Here is a 19,196-nt window from a genome sequence, read left to right as displayed (position 1 = left end):
GTCATAAAAAAGGCCAACAGTAGTCACAAGTACTGTTGCTGATGTGGCATAATTGAAAGCCTCACGCACTCATGTTGGGAATGTAAAATGGTGGAGCTACTTTGGAAAACAGTATAGGAGTTTCTGAAAATGGTACAAAAAATTTACTATATCTGTGACCCTGCATTTCCACCCCAAGGTATATACACAAGAGAAATGAAAACATATGTCCATACACAAACATATGAATCTTCAGAGCAGCATTATTCATAATTGAAAAACTGGTTCTAATGTTTGTATTGAAAGGCATAAGACAGAAATATCCAATAAAATACTGAAGAGGAAGAAGAATACAACTGAAGGACTCTTGAATGCAAGCCTGACTCTAGAACTACAGTAATAAATACATCAGGGAGTTTTAGAACGACTAGACACACAAGGGAACAAAATAGCCCAGAAATGATCCAGACAAACACATCTGATCTTTGACAAAGGAGCAAAGGACAATTCAATGAATAAAGGATGGTCTTTTCATAAATGGTCCTGGAACAATTGGACCTCCATCTGCAATAACCTAGGTGCCAACTCTACACATTTTATTAAATTTAACCCCAAATAGACCATAGATCTAAATGTAAAATGAAATGCTATAAAACTTCGACAGGAAAACATGGAAAATTTATGTAGTCTTCTGGATGATGATGAAATTTAGGTACAAAACAAAAAACAGTCTATGAAAGAAAAAACTAAGTTTAAGTTATAATAAAATTAATGACTTCAACTCTATGAAAGATACTTTTAAAGTATTAACAGACAAACCAAGGACTGTGAGAAAATATTTGCAAAACATTCTGATAAGGGACTTTCATAAAAATATACAAATGCTGAAAAATCAACAAGCAACTCTCCAATTTAAAAAAATGGGCCAAAGATCTGAAGAGGCATCTTACCAAATATGAAGTACAGATGAAAAACAAGCATGTGAAAAGGTATTCAACAATTATTTGTCATTAGAGAATTTTAAATAAAAGCATTAATGTGATACCTAAAAGAATGATTAAAATAGAAAGAAATATCAACCACTGACAGGAATGTAAAACAGCAAAAAATACACACATATCACTCTGCCAGTTGTGTGGGCCTTGAAGCAAAGACAATGCACAAGCAGGTAGCATACCTATTGCCTGTATCATGTTTTTTTTTTTTTTTAACATTTTTTATTGATTTATAATCATTTTACAATGTTGTGTCAAATTCCAGTGTTCAGCACAATTTTTCAGTTATTCATGGACATATACACACTCATTGTCACATTTTTTTCTCTGTGAGTTATCATAACATTTTGTGTATATTTCTCTGTGCTATACAGTGTAGTCTATTCTACAATTTTGAAATCCCATCTAATACCGTTATCCAATAATAGGGACTAGAGGTTTTTGGAGAAATGTCTGATTCTAGGACTAGAGCAGGAATTATATAAGATGACCCTGGAGCATCTTGTAATGCCAGAGAGTTAAAAACAACAACAACAACAACAACAACAAAAAGCTAAACAAAAACTACCGCATATACACTGTGGATAGGAGTATGTCAAAGGGATACTGGAGCCAAAGGAAACAGCTCCCAATGGTCAAAGCTAGAATGATTTGAGCAAAAAAAAAAAAAAAAAAAAAAAAAAAAAAAAAAAATTAAAAAGGTAGTACTTGATTATATCTCAAATAAAAAAATAAATATCCATGCATCTGTAGTAATGTAAATAAATGATTGAACATATAATACATTAGGTGAATAGAAAAATCTGTGCAGAAGAATTCCAACTAATTTAAGTAGATATTTTGCCCCAAGTACGTGGTGCATACATAGCTCCTCTCTACGTGTGGGCTGTGCATACTGACTTCCTGAAATATAAGACACAGGAAAGAGAAGAAAGAGTAACTTTAGAGACGTTTAGAAGTAACTTTTGAAGAAAGAGTGGAGAAACCTGGCAAACAGTCCCTCAGCCTTGTGGTCAAAGTCATCAAGAGTTACAAGTCATAAAGGTAGTATTTACCGCTGAAATAATATGGTGAAAATGACAATTTATCCCTGTGCTCTTCCTTCCAAAACCTCACCTCCGTCTAATCGTATGTAAAACATCAGGGAAATCTCAGCTGAGAGACAGTCTACAAAATGTGCAATTAGTATTCCTCAAAACTTACAAGGATATGAAAACAAAGAATGTTTGAGAAACTGTCAGCTCAGAGAGACCTAAGGAGTAATGATGACTGAATACAATGTGCTATCCTGAATGGGATTCTGGAGCAGGAGGCTATGAGGTTAAAAAAAAATGGAAATCTGCATAGAGTACAGAGTTCATCATAATGTATCCTTACTGGTTCTTTAAGTATAACTAAGGTACCACACTAATGTAAGATATTAATGATATGGGAAAATGGGTGTGTGATATATGGGAACTCTCTATCTTTGTTATTGTCTACAAATCTAAAACTGTTATAAAATTTAAAAAATGTATTTAAAGAAAAAGGCTTTGAGTTAAAGCTCTTCTTTTCAGAATGAAGCCAGGTGATACACTGGAGGGAAAATAACCATCAGTTTTCCACCTTCAAATATAGTAATTGTTTCAAGCAAAGATTGTGATTAGATGCTCAAAACATTTATGCAAAGTTATTAATGAACAGGAAATTCACATGGTTCAATGTATCACACTACACATGAGATTTTAATTAGCAAGGAAGCAAGTTATCTTTACCGTGGAAATATCTGATAGACATTGCCTTAACCAAGTTATCGAAGTCAGCATCCCCAGTAACAAGACAAATTGATGTTAACAGATCTCATGAAGCAAGAAGGAAAACATATTACACCTATTATTGCTGAAATATTTAATTGGAATTAATCATGAGGGAACGTTATAAAATAGCAGATTGTGGGATATTTTACATGACATGTGACCTGACTATTTGAGAATTTAAATGTCATGAAAGGAAAAAAAATGCAGAAGATCCTTCTTGATTAAAAGAGACTAAATAATAATAAAAACTGAATGTACATAGTGGCTTTTAATTGAATTCTTGATTAAGAAAATAAATCACTATAGAGGCTAATTTTGGCAAAATTGGAAAAAATTGATTGTGAACTTTTTATTATTAGGTGATGTTAAATTTCTTGGTGATAATGATATTCTGATAATGTAAGAAATGTCTTCGTTCTTTTGAGATGTATGTTGAAGTGTTTATAGGGAAACTGCTATTCATCATGTACACGCATACACATGTATACAAATTAAATGGATTAATTGTACTAAATGTATAACAATTTTTAAATCTTAGTTTAAAAAATACATGGATATTTTCTCGGTTTTTCTTTAGGTTTGAAACTTTTCAAAATACATTTGGAGGAAAGTGTCATTAATCCACATCTTTCTTGAATCTCTGCTCCATTCCTCTGCCCACTTAACAGCTTAAATTCTTGAAACTTATCCTCTCATGCCACTTGTTCTTCTTTATGCTATGTTATATATATAGTACAAATTAGTGGTTAAGAACATGGAATCTGGAGCCAGATAGCCTGGGTTTGGTTCCTGAACTTTACCTTAGTATTTCTGTGGGTAAATTATGGAACATCTCTGCCCCTCATATTTTTAGAGTGCAATTATGGGAAATTAAAATAATGCAGCAAAAGTAAAACCAAATAAATGTGCTGAATAGTTGAATGGATGCAGATGAAAAGTTAAAGAGTGAGGATTAATTTAAAATAGATAAAAAACAAATTTCTTGTATATAGCACAGGGAACTATATTCAATATCTTGTAGTAACCTGTAATGAAAAAGAATATGAAAATGAATATATGTATGCATATGTATGATGAAACATTATGCTGTACACCAGAAATTATACTTGATGATGCTTCAATTAAAAAATGAGAGATAAAGCAGGAGATATGTATATTTCAGTTAATATTTATTCATTTGCAAATAAAGCATCTTTTTCAAACAAGCTTAAGCAGTAAGAAGATCTGTTGGATTATAAACCACAGGAATAGTTTATTCCAGTGACTCTGGGTCTGTTTCTCCATGATTCCCTCAGTTATGCCCTTCTTCATGTATTGACTTCATCTCCAGGCTGCTTCCCCTCTAAATGGCAAGATTGACATAGACTGTGCCAGATTTCATATCCACACACCATGAAATTCAGAGGGAGAAACTGCTACCTATTTTGTGGATCTTTTCAAATAAAGGATACATATTTCCCAGAAACTTTCAGAAAATCATTTCTTTTGTCTCATTGGACCCAAATAAATCACACATTCTTCCCTTAACAGACCTCTGGGATTCAGTGTTGCCAGGATTGGGGTGGGTGGTGCAGAAATACTTAACAAAAATTGTGATACCCTTAGAAAAGGGAAACAAAATCTATGCATGCAAGTCTGAAAACTAAAAATATCCAGTAAAATAGAGGGTGGATACAGAATGTGCAACATTTATGTAATTCAGAGCTCCTCCAAATTTTTGGTATCTAAATTCCCTTTTGCTCATAAAATGTCTTAGGACCATAAAGAGTTTTGTTTATGTGGATTAAATCTATCGGTATTTATAATGTTAATGATTAAAACCAAGAAATTAAAATATATGTATTTATGAATTCATTAAAAATAAAAATAATAAGCCTATTACATAATTACTTAATTATATTAACACTTATTGAAGGGAACATTTATTGAATGGCCAACTATGTCAGGTTCCTTATTAAGTATTGGTGATATGAAATCAGTTATGACATGTTTCATACTCACAGGAAGAGATAGATCTTCATTTTATTATCCAACAGTTACAATTTCTTACTTTTTTCTTTGAATGTTGCTTATATCTGTGCACTCCTCTCCTTTTAGAGTATTCTTCAGTTTCAGTTCTCCTTATCTAATACATGAAGAATTGAATTTAGTTTCCTTGCTTCAGGGCTTTCCAATCAATTACTAGATCAGGCTTCTGAAAGATATGTATTTCTTTGTTCCAGGAAGACTTTAGTTTTTGATGCTTCTAAGATAAATTTAGATTTCTTAAGGTGGCATTTAAGAGACTCAGTAACCTGATCTGCTTTTAACTTTTTCCCCCCACATTCACCAACAGCTCTCACTGTTAGGTTTGTCCACTTTCTGACTTTGTGCCATTGTTCCTGTCCCTCATCCCCAACTCCCAGTGCCACACTCATTGCCATAAACATAGACTCTGGTCATACCCATTCCTATTGTTCTCCAAATACCAATTTTATTTTTAAAGGCACAGTTTACTTCTGAGGCTACTTAAGACCTAAATACTCCAGGCTACAAGGACCTCCATTTTCTGAACTCCCAAGCATGTGAGGAAAAAGCAGTATTGATTCAAATTCTAGCTCAGTCTGGATGACCTGGATGAACTTGGGCAAGTTCCTCAATATTTCCAAGTATGAGTCTTTGTTGAAAAGGGTGAAAAATTATGTGTATTAAATTGGTAGGTAATATATATGAAAAGTCTAGATTAGTGCCTAACAGATGGTAGGTTCTGAGTGAATTTTTTCTTTCATACTTGCACATATAAGGATCAATAAACATTTTTTGTTTAGATATTTAAATTTTTACTATATTCTGCCTGATTTATTCTTGAATAGTACTTGCAACTTTTTGCTAGTGCTCAGCATATGTTAGTACTTTTCATTGAAATCAGGTTAATGGTATTTCTAATTCTAGGGATGTCCATATAAATAGAATTATCTTCAAACTACAGAATGATAAATCACCAATGTACAGAGACTTTTTCAGTTTATATATATATATATATATATTTTTTAAGATTATTTTCCATTGTAGGTTACTACAAAATATTGAATATATTTACCTATGCTGTACAGTAAATCCTGTTGCTTATCTTATTTATGTATAGTAGTTTGTATTTTTTAATCCCATACTCCCAATTTATCCCCCCCTTTCCCTTTTGGTAACTATAAATTTGTTTTCTATTTCTGTGAGTCTGTTTCTGCTTTGTATATAGATTCAGTTGTCATTTTTTTTAGACTCCACATGTAAGTAATATCATACAATACTTGTCTTTCTCTGACTAACTTCACTTAAAATAATATTTTTTAGGTCCATCCATGTTAGTGCAAGTGTCAGTGGCATTTCACTATAAATGGCATTATTTCATTCTTGTTTATGGCTGAGTAATATTCTGTTGTGTGTATGTGTGTGTGTGTGTGTGTATACACATATAACAATTCTTCTTGGACAAATTGTCTGTTGCTACGAACTTGGGTTGCTTCCATGACTTGGCTATTTTAAGTAGTGCTACTGTGAACATTGGGTTGCATGTATCTTTTGGAATTAGAATTTTCATCTTCTTGGATATATGCCCAGGTAGGATTGCTGAATCATGTATTACCTCTATTAATTATTTAGTAATCTAGTAATTATTTAGTTCACCCATGGTGGAACCTAGTAACTTAGATTTTGTAATACATTTACATTTTAGCAGAATCTCTCCTTTCTGAACTTATTTATTTGACTCATACACCATCATGTTTTAGAAATTTAATACTTTATATGCAAAGTGGCCATCTCCCACTTTCCCAGTATTTCTTGAGTTTGAAAAAGGATCTTTATTAAAATCATTTATCCATAGGAAGTGATACTTGTTTTAGAATATTATGTTATCTTCCTAATTTTTTTCATAACATTTATTACTTCCTTGTTTCTTAGACTGTAAATAAAAGGGTTCAATAAAGGAATCACTAGAGTATAAAAAATAGCAACGGGTATATCTTTATCTTCTTCATTAACTGAATTTGAATTTGGTCGAATGTACATGAAGACAAGAGAACCATAGAATATTGAGACAGAGAGAAAGTGGGATGCACAAGTAGATAAGGCTTTGCCTTTTCCCTCTTTGGATTTCATTTTGAAAATTGTGAAAAGGATGAAAAGGTAAGAGACTATAACTATGGTAATAGTGAAAGTCTGAACTGACCCTGCAAGGATACATATCATCAATTCATTGATATAAGGGTTAACACAGGAGAGTCTGTATAATGGAAGAACATCACAAAAAAAGTGATTGATTTGATGAGACCCACAGAACCTTAACCTAAATAGAAGGCCTATGTGAATTATGGAATGCAGGTTTCCAGCTATGTAGATCCCTGTTGTCATCTGAATGCAGAGTTTCTTTGACATCATGGTGTGGTACTGCAGTGGGTTACATATGGCCACAAAACGATCATAGGCCATTGATGCCAGGAGAAAGCAATCTGCAGTTTCAGCAAGACAGAGAAGATAAAATTGTGCCATGCATTCATAGAGGGAAATCATTCTGTCCTTAGAAAAGAAATTCTGTAACATCTTGGGAGTAATGGCACAGGAACAGCAGGAATCCATCAGAGCAAGGTTACCGAGAAAGATGTACATTGGTGTGTGAAGACGATGCTCCATAAATATCAATGCCACCAGGCCAAGATTCCCCACCATAGTGATAAGATAGATGGTGAGGAACACCAGAAATAGAAGAGTTCTCAGCTCTGGGTGATCTGTAAATCCTACAAGGATAAATTCAGTTGTCAAGGAGTGGTTATTCTCCATCATCTTTATGCTGTCTGTTGAGATAGAAATTATGGACATGTAAGATCTAAATTAGAATATATATAATTTTCCCTTTAAATTTTTCTTTTTACAACAAGAATAGTTTCTCCTCCACGCTTCTCTTCTTGTCTCCTGTGATACAGTAAAAAAACTCTAGGGTACATTTGTTCTCCTAACATGTCAGATTCTATGACCTCAACTCTGTTAACTCAGAATTCACAAGACTATTTTGAGATTCATAAGAAGGATTCTTCCATTGCCTTTATGAATTTATACAAGTATAGTGAATAAATCTAGGATACTCATATTTGCTTTACTGTTCCTAAATAATGCCAATTTTAGTTTTTATATTAAAGATCCTTAAAATAAATTTTATATCAATTTTCCTACATTCAGTTTTTCATTGAGCATAAAGTTCATATACTCTCCCAGTGGTGTGAATGTTTGAAAATATTATACTACAAATATGTTAAATTTATACCTTAGGAATTTCATGAAGTTGACTAAGGATTAATGAGAGGACTAGTCAGTTTTAAAGAAAGTAAACTCAGAGAGCTAAAGAATTAAATTGATTGATTATTACCTCTTTCATCCCTTTTCTCAGTGTCGTACCCGTTTCTTTAAAGACTAACTTTGTGCATGCCATTATTCCTATTGATTTTTACCATATATTTGGATCCTTTCTTCCTTTATGTAAAGCTTAGTGTATATGTATAATGGTACTTAATAAAGTTTTAACCAAATGCCCGAGATCACTCTGCTTTACAATTTCTCTACTCTAAATCATTCCTTATGTACCCAGCACAGTTTGCAATGGCTGTTGTACAATCCACAGTGCTTTTTTTTATATGTGCACACACAATTTCCTTTTTATACTATAGGGATTTTGAGGTTAGCTGTGACTTCATGCTTCTTGTAACAGCTATACTCTGCTCTGGGGAAAAAGCAGTACTGATTCCAGTCCTGCCTCCACCCCAGTGACCTGGGATGTGTGAACTTGTTTTCAGTATCCTACCAAGAAACCTTAGTGACTTTTTTGGTGGTCCTCACAGTGATCCTTATTGACCTCTTCTGCAAATTGAGTCTGTTAATTTTGACAGAAATATCAAAAATCTATTCATAATTCATCATTAAAAAAATTAAGGATTAATATCCAAAATATTTAAGAAACTCAGACAACTCAATGCTAGATGTATAAACAATGAATTTCAAAATGGGCTGAGGAATAAAAAGAACTTTTCCCCAGAAAACATCCAAATGTCCAACAGACACATGAAAAGATGTTCACGTTAGTAATCATTGGGGAAACGCAAATTAAAACCATGATATATCACCTCACATTTGTAAGAATACCTAGCATCAAAAAGACAAAATATTACAAGTGTTGCTGAGAATATGGAGGAAAAACACCGTTGGTGGGAATTTAAATTGATTTAGTCAGTATGGGTAGCAATATGGAGGTTCCTCAAGTAATTAAAAATAGAACTAGTATATGTTCTCACATTTCCACTTTTGGGTATGTACTCAAAGGAATTGAAAACAGATTATCAAAGCGATAGCTGCACTCCTGTGTTTACTGCAGCATTAGTCACAGTAGCCAAGAAAGAGAAGCACCTAAGTGCCTATCATAGGAAGAATGGATGAAAGTACACATTCAGCCATGAGAAAGAAGGATATCCTTCCATTTGTGACAACATGGGTAGACCTCAAGGATGTTATGCTAAATGAGAGAGGTCAGACAGAGAAAAACAAATACTGTATGATGTAACTTACATGTGGATCTGAAAAAGCCAAGCTCATAAAAACAGAGTAAAATGCCAGGGGTGGAGGAATTGGAATGATGTTTGAGGACATTAACTTGCACCTAATAGATCTGTCTGTAGATCTAACGCGAATTATACTCAATATAGACAACAATATTTTATTATAATCATCAAAATTCCTAACAGACAAGATCCTAATTACTCCCGCTACAAAAAAGAAATGACAATATATTGCATGATAATGTGCTAACTCATGCTACTATGGCAGTCATATTGCCATATACCAATGTATCAACTGAACATGTTTAATACCTTAAACTTACACAGTGTTATATGTCAAATATATTTCAATATCAGATATATTTCAATGATGTATTTTTTAAATAAAAAATGTGGTATCTTTTATATGAATTGACTCATCTATTATTTTTCTGTTTCTAAGAAAATTATGTAAGATTTTCTGAAGTATGTTACAGTAGATTCAAAGCTAATAAAAGTAAGCTTGCCTTTATACTTTAGTTTTCCAACACTTTCAAAAAGGAAATACCATTTAAATATTAATCCAGCTTTTGAAAACACATTTTGTCTTCCTTTAAATGGCTATCTTTTACTGTTATTTAGTGATCCAGTAGGAATAAAGACTGATGTGTTTAGTCATACTAATTCTGTGGTCAAAATGAATTTATTTTTTCATATCAAAATAAAGGCCCTTTGTTGAAAATTTTATTTATTTGTTTAAAAATAGGACATATAACTGTTTATTCAGCCTAGCTAGAAAAAACGTTCCATATAAGTGCCTGAATTATTTAACAGAATTACTTGTGTCCCTACCTTTGTATTTTGAAGTTCTCCTTAATCAGAAAAGTTCAGAGTGAATTGAAGTGTCAATCTCATCCTACTTTTTCCAGAGCCTTCAGTTTGGGGAAAAGCTGGAAAAATAATGGAGTAGTTGAAATCTAACAACAATTAAAAATGCTTAATTCCTTTGATAAATAAATATTCATGAATACTAATATTAGAAGTGAAAAATAAATTAGAGTACTTGCCTTAGTTAGATTTCACTGAAAAGAGTTTTGTAACACCTCTTGTTTCATTTATGGTGTTAGGTCTCATAGAATTTCAGAATATAAACCTTCGTTTTTAAAACATTTGGGATTAAAAGAATGAAAATGTGGGTGACTACAAATAGGTCAGAGACAATAATTATGTTCCTTACTGTACTAATTTAAAATTTTCTATTAAATCCTAAGGGGTTTCCTGGCACCGACATCAATGTATTTCTGTAGGGAGATTCATCACCAGCATATATAAAGATGCCCTGTGAGACAGTGAGGTTAAAGCAAATTATAAGTAGAATATAAAAAAATAAAACAAATTAATGAATATACTAAACAGAAACAGACTCACTGATGTAGAGAACACTAGTAGTTACTAGTGGTAGAGGAAATGGCATGATTAAGATAGGGTTAAAGGATTAACTATGTATAAATAAGCTATAGTGATATATTGTACTACACAGGAAATATAGGCAATATTTTATAACAACTTTAAATGGACTATAATCTATAAAAATAATGACTCACAATGTTGTACACATGAAATTAACATAATACTGTACATCAAACAAACTTCCATAAAAAAAGGAATTAAAGAGAATTGAATAGTATGGAAAATTAGCAAGGATGATACATCACACAAATCATTGGATGCACTGAAGGAAAATAACAATGAAACAAAAATAATATTTAAAATTATAATCTATGGAAATTTGGAGAACAACAGAAGACTTTACTATATATTTTGAAACACTCTTGTGATACTTGGTTCAGAATTAGGAAGTCTAAGATATGTCCTAGTAAAAGTGAAAGTATTAATCTTCAGGTTAAAGAAAAATGACCTGCACCTCCATGTGGAAAGGCAGTTTCACTTCCAAAGAAATGAAATCAAGACAAAAAGTGTGTGTCAGTGTGTGTGTGTGTGTGTGTGTGTGTGTGTAATGTTTTGTGTGTATGTTACCACTGAAGTAGGAAATATTTTCTTAATATTTGAAAAGATTCAGAGGAAATATAGACCAGAACCTAGTGAACTAGGCTTACAGGGCCTGCCTGAAAAAGTGTCTGATTCTCATTATGAGGCAGGAAATACACAAAATTAGCCTAGACATCTTTTTTTCTTTAATTTAAGTATAGTTGATTTACAGTGTTGTGTTAGTTTCTGGTGTATAGCATAGTGACTATACATATATATATTATATACATATACATATATATATATATTCTTTCTCATTATAGGTTATTACAAGTTATTGAATATACTTCCATGTGGTATGCACTGTGACCTTGTTGTTTATCTATTCTGTATATAGTAGTTTGTATCTGCTAATTCCAAACCTCCCAGTTTATCTTACTCCCTTCCCCTTTGGTATCCATAAGTTTGTTTTCAGCTGTACTTTAATGAAATTTAAAAAAATAGAAAAACAGCAAAAACAAAAACCCCTCAACTTACAAAACAGAAACAGACTCACAGACATAGAAAAGAAACTTATGATTACCAGGGAGGGAAGGGCATGGAAAGGGATAAATTGGGAGTTCGAGATTTGCAGATACTAATATATATAAAATAGATGAACAGCAAGTTTATACTGTATAGCACAGGGAACTATATTCAGTATCTTCTAACTTATGGTGACAAAGAATATGAAAACGAATATATGTATGTTCCTATAAGACTGAAGTATTATGCTGTACACCAGAAATTGACACAACATTGTAAACTGACTGTACTTCTATAAAAATATAAAAAAGAAAAAAAAGAAAAAGAAAAAAGATCCAACAGTGCCGGCCTTCCTAGTATTCAAGAAAAAGTGAAAATCTGGATTTTGAATATGAAATTTGCAGATTAAAAGATTTTTTTAATTGACACATTTAAAAAAAAGAGTGAGATATCCCCTTACACTTGTGTCAGAATGTCTACCATCAAAAAGACCACAAATAACACGTTAGGAAGGATGTGGAGAAAAGGGAACCCTTGTACACTATTGGTGGGAATGTAAATTGGTGCAGCCACTCTGAAAACAGTATAGAGATTCTTCACAATACTAAAAATAGAAGTACCATATGGTCCAGCCATTCCACTGCTGGGTATATATCTGATGAATACAAAAACACTAATTCAAAAATGTACATGCATACCAATTTTAATAGCAACATGGCTACTTATAGTAGTCAAGATATGGAAGCAACCTAATTGTCCATCAGCAGCTGAAAGGATAAAGCATATGATGTATACACACACACACACACAACACACACACACACACACACACACACACACACACAATGGAATATTATTCAGCCATAAAAAAGAGTGACATTTTGCTGTTTGCAACAATATAGATGGACCTGGATGGTATTATTCATAGTGAGACAAATCAGAGAAGAGGAAAATACTGTATGTTGTCATTTATATGTGGACTCTAAAAAATAAAACAAATTAATGTGTATAACAAAACAAAAACAGATTCACTGATATAGATAGCATATTTGTTTGTACTGTTGAGGAAAGGGGAGGAAAAAGGGGCAAGACAGGGATAGGTGATTAAGAGGTATGGACCATTATGTATAAAATGAATAATCTACAAGATATATTGTACAGCACAGAGAATATAGCCAATATCTTATAACATATGCATTATAATCTGTAAAATACTGAATCACTATGTTGTACACCTGAAACTAATACAATATTTAAGAAGGAATAAAAAGGAATAAGAGACAGAGCATATGATAGTATGGCAAATTAGCAAGGGGGATATACCCCACAAAAATTGGAGCCCCTAAAGGAAAATAATAATGTAACAAATTTATATTTAAAACTGTAATTCAAGGAAATTTGGGGATTGACAGAAGACTTTAATGTACATTTTGAAACATACTCATACTTGACCTAGAAAAAGTAACCCTAAGATATGTCTTAGTAAAAGTAAAAGTATTAGTCTTCAAGTTAGATAAACACGATCCATACCTATGTAGAAAGGCAATCTCACTTCCAAAGGAAGGTAATCAAAGCACAAAGTATATGTGTGTCTTTGTATACTCACATACAAAGACCGGAAACTAGGCTCCTAGGACCCCTGTGGAAAACTAATTCCCATTCTGAGGCAGGAAATGTGCAAAATTAAGATAAACATCTTACACCAGAGAACAGGAAATGTATCACAGACTTCTATGGTCATATCAGAAGGATTTAGGAACCATGCTAAGGTTTTTGAGTTGAAGTCCTACTCGCCAAAGATAAGACAATTTTGGCATTAAAATGAATAGTAAGGATAAGTATTTAAGATACAATATATTAAAATCAATGAGTTCATAATGATAATTTTAATATGTCAATCTTCATAGGATATTAGGAAAAGAACTTATTATTCTAAAAACTGGTAATTAGGTTTTATTCTGCTTTTCTTATGTGAATTATATCTGTTATGTACCCTCAGGTTTGACTTTGTTGAGGAAGTAAAGATTTGAATCTTCAGAGTGAAAGAAAGAGGAAAAGAACAAAGGAAGAAGGGAGTTACGTAGGGAGAGGAGAGATAAGAGAAAAGGAGATGGGTGGAAGGGGAGTCAAGGAGAGAGGAGAGAAGCATGAAAAAAGGATGGGAAGAGATGGAAAAGAAATGGAGAGGAATGGGTAAGAAAAAGGATGGAAAAGTGAAGGGGTGGAAAAGGGAAGAGATGGAAAAGGTAGGAAAAAGAAAATATGTATGAAGTATGAGTATGAAGGGAAAATGCCTTCAACATTCAAAATGAAAAATACTTCAAATCTAGGATTCTATGGAAATCAAACTATTAATCATGAATGAGGAAAGAACAAAGATCATTTGTAGCACATCTAGACTACAAAATTTGTCTGCCAAAGAGACAATCAAGATTTGTTAGCAAAGTTAGAGAATAAACCATGAAGAGCAATATAGAGAGTTTGGAAACAAGAGTATCCAGCACAGGGAGTCAGCAAAGGAAGGTCTCAGCAGGACAGCTGAGTGCCAGGCCCAGCGGGCAGCCTCTCCAGGCAGGAGCAGGAGGATGGAGGGCACCAGGAGAAAGTCTCTAGGATAAAAAAAGAACAAAAGATTACATAATAAAGTTGAGTTTTTAAGGAACATATCTGATAGACACATGATGGATCTAACTGAGCAAAAGGAGTTTTTATTAACTTAGAAATAATGCCACAGTCATACAGGAAAGAAAATATAAGCATAGCTATGAAAAGTATTTGCACATCCCTAATAAAAACTGAATATCAAATTATCGAAAATATTCATATACTGTCAAAGGTGAGAGAAATATGGAGGTGTTTAAAAAATAGGTATTCATCAACCATAATAGATTAATGTCTACAATTGACATTAGGAACTATAAAGATAAATTTTCATGGAAATAGCTAAAATTTAGGCAGTTGTTTATCTGAAAATGCATATTCTTGAAGGGCAGGATATTACTCATTTTAGAATTTAACTGTTAGTAATATTTAAAAATTATTTTCTGAATGATGATTAAGAAGACAAGGACAGCAGTAAGGGAGACCAGTCTTAGCTATTAATACTGTTTGGGTGAGAGATGATGGCAACATGGAATTATGTGAATTCATGTAAATGGAGAAATTTGGGCACATTTCAGATAGTTCAGAGACAGTTAACAGTTCTTGTGAAAGTTCGGATGGGATAGCAGGAGATGGCGGATGACCTCTAATTTCTTACTCAGCTGGTGGGAGTGGCAGAAATCAAGAGTGACAAGACTTGGGAAAACCATTTTTGTTGGACAGTTTGAGAGTTGCTGTTTGATCATGATAAATTTGAGATGTTTTTGAGGTGTTCAGATAACACTGTCCTGCTTGGCAGTTCAGTGCATAAGTCTGGAGATTAGAGGAGTTGTCAGAGTTGGAAATATACATTCTGAATCATCTTCGTATTGATGGTTTTAAAAGTCTAAAAATAGGTGGAGTCATTTAAAAGAATAGGAAGAATAGAATAGAGACTCTTACAGCTGAATCTCATAGAATCCTAATATTTAGACTGCGTAGAGGATGAAGAGTCTTCCCCAATTATAATACTTACTACTGTTTAGTTTAACAGCATTTAAAAATTTCTCTTTTCCCTACTAGAATGTAAGTTTATGGGTTGGGACTGTCATGGTTTTGTTGTGCAGATTACATAGGCTTGAAGTAGGCCTTTCTGTTTATGCGTGTGCATATGAGTGTATGATTGTGCATGAGCAAAATGGAGGCATAATAAATCAATGAATAAGAGAAGAGTTAGTTAATAAATGCTTTTGGAATGACTAGTTAGCTATAAAAAATCAAACTGATTCTCAGTTTATTGCATTCTAAAAACAATTCCAGTTGAGTATAAGTGCTATGTAAAAAAAAATTAAGCTATGGAAAAAGAAAAAAATACAAATTATGTTTATAAAATATCTCTGAAACTGGGGGGAGTCTCATGAATTTTAACACAAATGGAAGCAGTAACTAATTAACTAATTGACCTAAAAGTGGAATTGCTGGATCATAAAGTAATTGTTCTTAATTTTTAAATAAATTTCCATACTTCTTGATAGTGACTGTTCCAATTTACATTCCCACCAACATGATACAAGTGTTTCCTCTTCTCTATGTCTCACCGATACTTGTAATTCTTGGGTTTTTGATAATAGCCATTCTAACAAGTAAGGGGTTATAACACATTGTGGTTTGATTGTGGCATCTCCCTGATGATTAGTGATATTGAGCACCATTTCATATTTTGTCTTGTTTAGCCAACTGTTATGTCTTCATTGGAAAAACATCTGTTAAACTCCTCTGCCCATTTTTTTAATGATTGTTTGGTTTTTCACTACTGAGTTGTAAGAGTTCTTTATATATTTTGAATATTAACCCTGCACCAGATACATGATTTGCAAATATTTTCTCCCATTTAGTAGGTTGACTTTCCATTTTGTTGATGGCTTTCTTTGCTATGCAGGTGTTTTATAGTTCAATTTAGTCGCACTTGTTTAGTTTTGCTTTTGTTGTACTTTGCTTTTAGTGTCAAATCCAAAAAATCACTATGAAGATCAATGTCAGGAGCTTACTGCTTATACTTTCTTCTAGGAGTTCTATGGTTTCAGGTTTTATGTTCAGTTCTTTAAACTATTTCAAGTAAATTTTTTGTATGGTATAAGATAGTGGTCCACCTTCATTCTTTCCCATGTTGCTGTCCAGTTTTCCCAGCACCATTTATTGAAATGACTGAGCTTTCCTCATCTTATACTTTTGGTCCCTTTGTTTTAAATTAATTGATTGTACATGAATGGGTTTGTTTCTGGACTCTCTGTTTTGACTTGTGTCTGCTTTTATGCCATTAATATGCTTTTTTGATTACTATAGCATTGTACTGTATATTTTCTAATAAGGAAGCATGGTATGTCCACCTTCATTCATTCTCAGGATTGCTTTGGACACTTGAAGTCCTTTATGATGTCATATGCATTTTAGGATTGTTTGTTTCTTGAAAAATTCCATTGGAATTTTTAATAGGGATTGCTTTGAATCTGTAGGTTGCTTTGGGTAGTATGGGACATTTCAACATTAATTTTTCCAATCTGTGTTCCTTGAGCATTTTTTCCATTTATTTGTGTCAACTTTAATTTTCCCCCAGTTTCTTATAGCTTACATTTTATAGGTCTTTTACCTCCTTGCTTTAATTGATTCCTTTATCTTTTATTCTAGGTGTTTTGTAATGCAGTTGTAAATGAGATATTTTTCTTATTCTTTCTTTCTTTTATATGTTAATAGTGTGTAGAAATACAACTGATTTTTGTATATTGATTTTGTATCTTGCAGTGATACTGAATTTGCTTATTATTTCTAAAAGATTTTATGTCAGGTCTTTGGTGATTTCTATATGTAAGATCATGTTGTCTGCAAACAACAGCATTTTAACTACTTCTTTTCAGATTTGGGGTCTGTCTTTCTATTTTCTTTTATTTTTCCTTATATATTTTTTTATTGAAAAATAGCCATTTTACAATGTTGTGTCAATTTCTGGTGTACAGCACAATGCTTCAGTCATACATGAACATACATATATTCATTTTCATATTCTTTTTTCACCATAAGTTACTACAAGATATTGAATATAGTTCCCTGTGCTATGCAGTATAAATTTGTTGTTTATCTATTTTATATATAGTAGCTAGTATCTGCAAATCTTGAACTCCCAAGTTATCCCTTCCTCCTCCCTTCCCCCCGCCCAGTAACCATAAGTTTGTTTCCTATATCTGTAAGTCTGTTTCTGTTTTGTAAATAAGTTCATTTGTCTTTTTTTTTAATTCCATGTATAAGTGATATCATATGGTATTTTTCTTTCTCTTTCTGAATTACTTCACTTAGAATGACATTCTCCAGGACCATCCTTGTTGCTGCAAATGACATTATTTTATTATTTTTTATGGCTGAGTAGTATTCCGTTATATAAATACAACACAACTTCTTTATCCGGTCATCTGTCAGTGGACACTTAGGTTGTTTCCATGTCTTGGCTATTGTAAACAGTGCTGCTGCGAACATTGGGGTGCATGTATCTTTTTGAATTAAGGTTCCCTCTGGATATATGCCCAGGAGTGGGATTGCTGGATCATATGGTAAGTCTATTTATAGTCTTCTGAGGAATCTTTGTGCTGTTTTACACAACGGCACCAAACTACATTCCCACCAACAGTGTAGAAAGGTTCCCTTTTCTCCACACCCTTTCCAGCATTTATCATTTGTGGACTTTTGAATGATGGCCATTCTGACTGGTGTGAAGTGATACCTCATTGTAGTTTTGATTTGCATTTCTCTGATAATTAGCAATATTGAGCATTTTTTCATGTGCCTATTGGCCGTTTGTATGTCTTCATTGGAGAATTGCTTGTTTAGGTCTTCTGCACTTTTGGATTGGGCTTTTTGTTTTTTTCTTACTGAGTTGTATGAGCTGTTTATATATTCTGGAAATCAATCCCTTGTCAGTCTCATCTTGCAAATATATTCTCCCATTCCATATGTTGTCTTTTTGTTTTGCTTATGATTTCCTTTGGTGTGCAAAACTTATAAGTTTAATTAGGCCCCATTTGTTTATTTTTGCTCTTATTTCTATTGTTTGGGTAGATTGCCCTAGGAGAACATTGCTGAGATTTCTGTCATACAATGTTTTGACTGTTTTCTTTAAAGGTTTATATTGTTTTGTCTTATGTTTAAGTCTTTAAGCCATTTTGAGTTTATTTTTGTGTATGGTGTGAGGGAGTGTTCTAACTTCATTGATTTACGTGTAGCTGTCCAGTTTTCCTAGCACCATTTGCTGAGGAGACTGTCTTTACTCCATTGTATGTTCTTGCCTTCTTTGTCAAAGATTAATTGACCAAAGATTTGTGGGTTTATTTCTGGGCTTTCTATTCTGTTCATTGATCCATATGTCTGTTTTTGTACCGTTACCATGCTGTTTTGATTACTGTAGCTCTGTAGTATTGTCTGAGTCTCAGAGGGTTATTCCTCCAGCTTCATTCTTTTTCTTCCCAATATTGCTTTGGCAATTCTGGGTCTTTTGTGATTCCATATACATTTTAGGATTATTTGTTCTAGTTCTGTGAAAAATGTCCTGGGTAATTTGATAGAAATTGCATTAAATCTGTAGATTGCTTTGGGTAGTATGAATGTTTTAACAATATTAATTCTTCCAGTCCAAGAAAGTGGGATATCTTTCCATTTCTTTAAGTCATCTTTAATTTCCTTAGTGTTTTGTAGTTCTCCATATATAAGTCTTTCACTTCCTTGATCAGATTTAT

The 19,196-nt window shown here is 32.9% G+C and overlaps 2 protein-coding genes across 2 annotated transcripts in view; one reads left to right on the top strand and one right to left on the bottom strand.

Moving 5' to 3' along the window:
• Positions 1 to 19,196, top strand: part of GABRR3 (gamma-aminobutyric acid type A receptor subunit rho3) — a 237,968-nt gene that overhangs the window by 15,670 nt on the left and 203,102 nt on the right. The gene's annotated exons all lie outside the window — the stretch shown is intronic.
• LOC102522519 (olfactory receptor 5K1-like) lies at positions 6,653 to 7,709 on the bottom strand. The gene has a single exon (XM_014565628.2). The coding sequence runs from the start codon at positions 7,619 to 7,621 to the stop codon at positions 6,653 to 6,655; it is 969 nt and encodes a 322-aa protein (XP_014421114.2). The 5' UTR covers positions 7,622 to 7,709.

Source organism: Camelus ferus, chromosome 1 (genome assembly GCF_009834535.1).
Source record: "Camelus ferus isolate YT-003-E chromosome 1, BCGSAC_Cfer_1.0, whole genome shotgun sequence".
Taxonomy (NCBI): Eukaryota; Metazoa; Chordata; class Mammalia; order Artiodactyla; family Camelidae; genus Camelus; species Camelus ferus.
The sequence above is the reverse complement of the archived record's forward strand: the minus strand, read 5'-3'. Positions and strand labels throughout refer to the sequence as shown.

Excerpts from the sequence above, each read along its gene's own strand:
- LOC102522519 (XM_014565628.2), bottom strand. The coding sequence starts at position 7,621 with ATGTCCATAATTTCTATCTCAACAGACAGCATAAAGATGATGGAGAAT.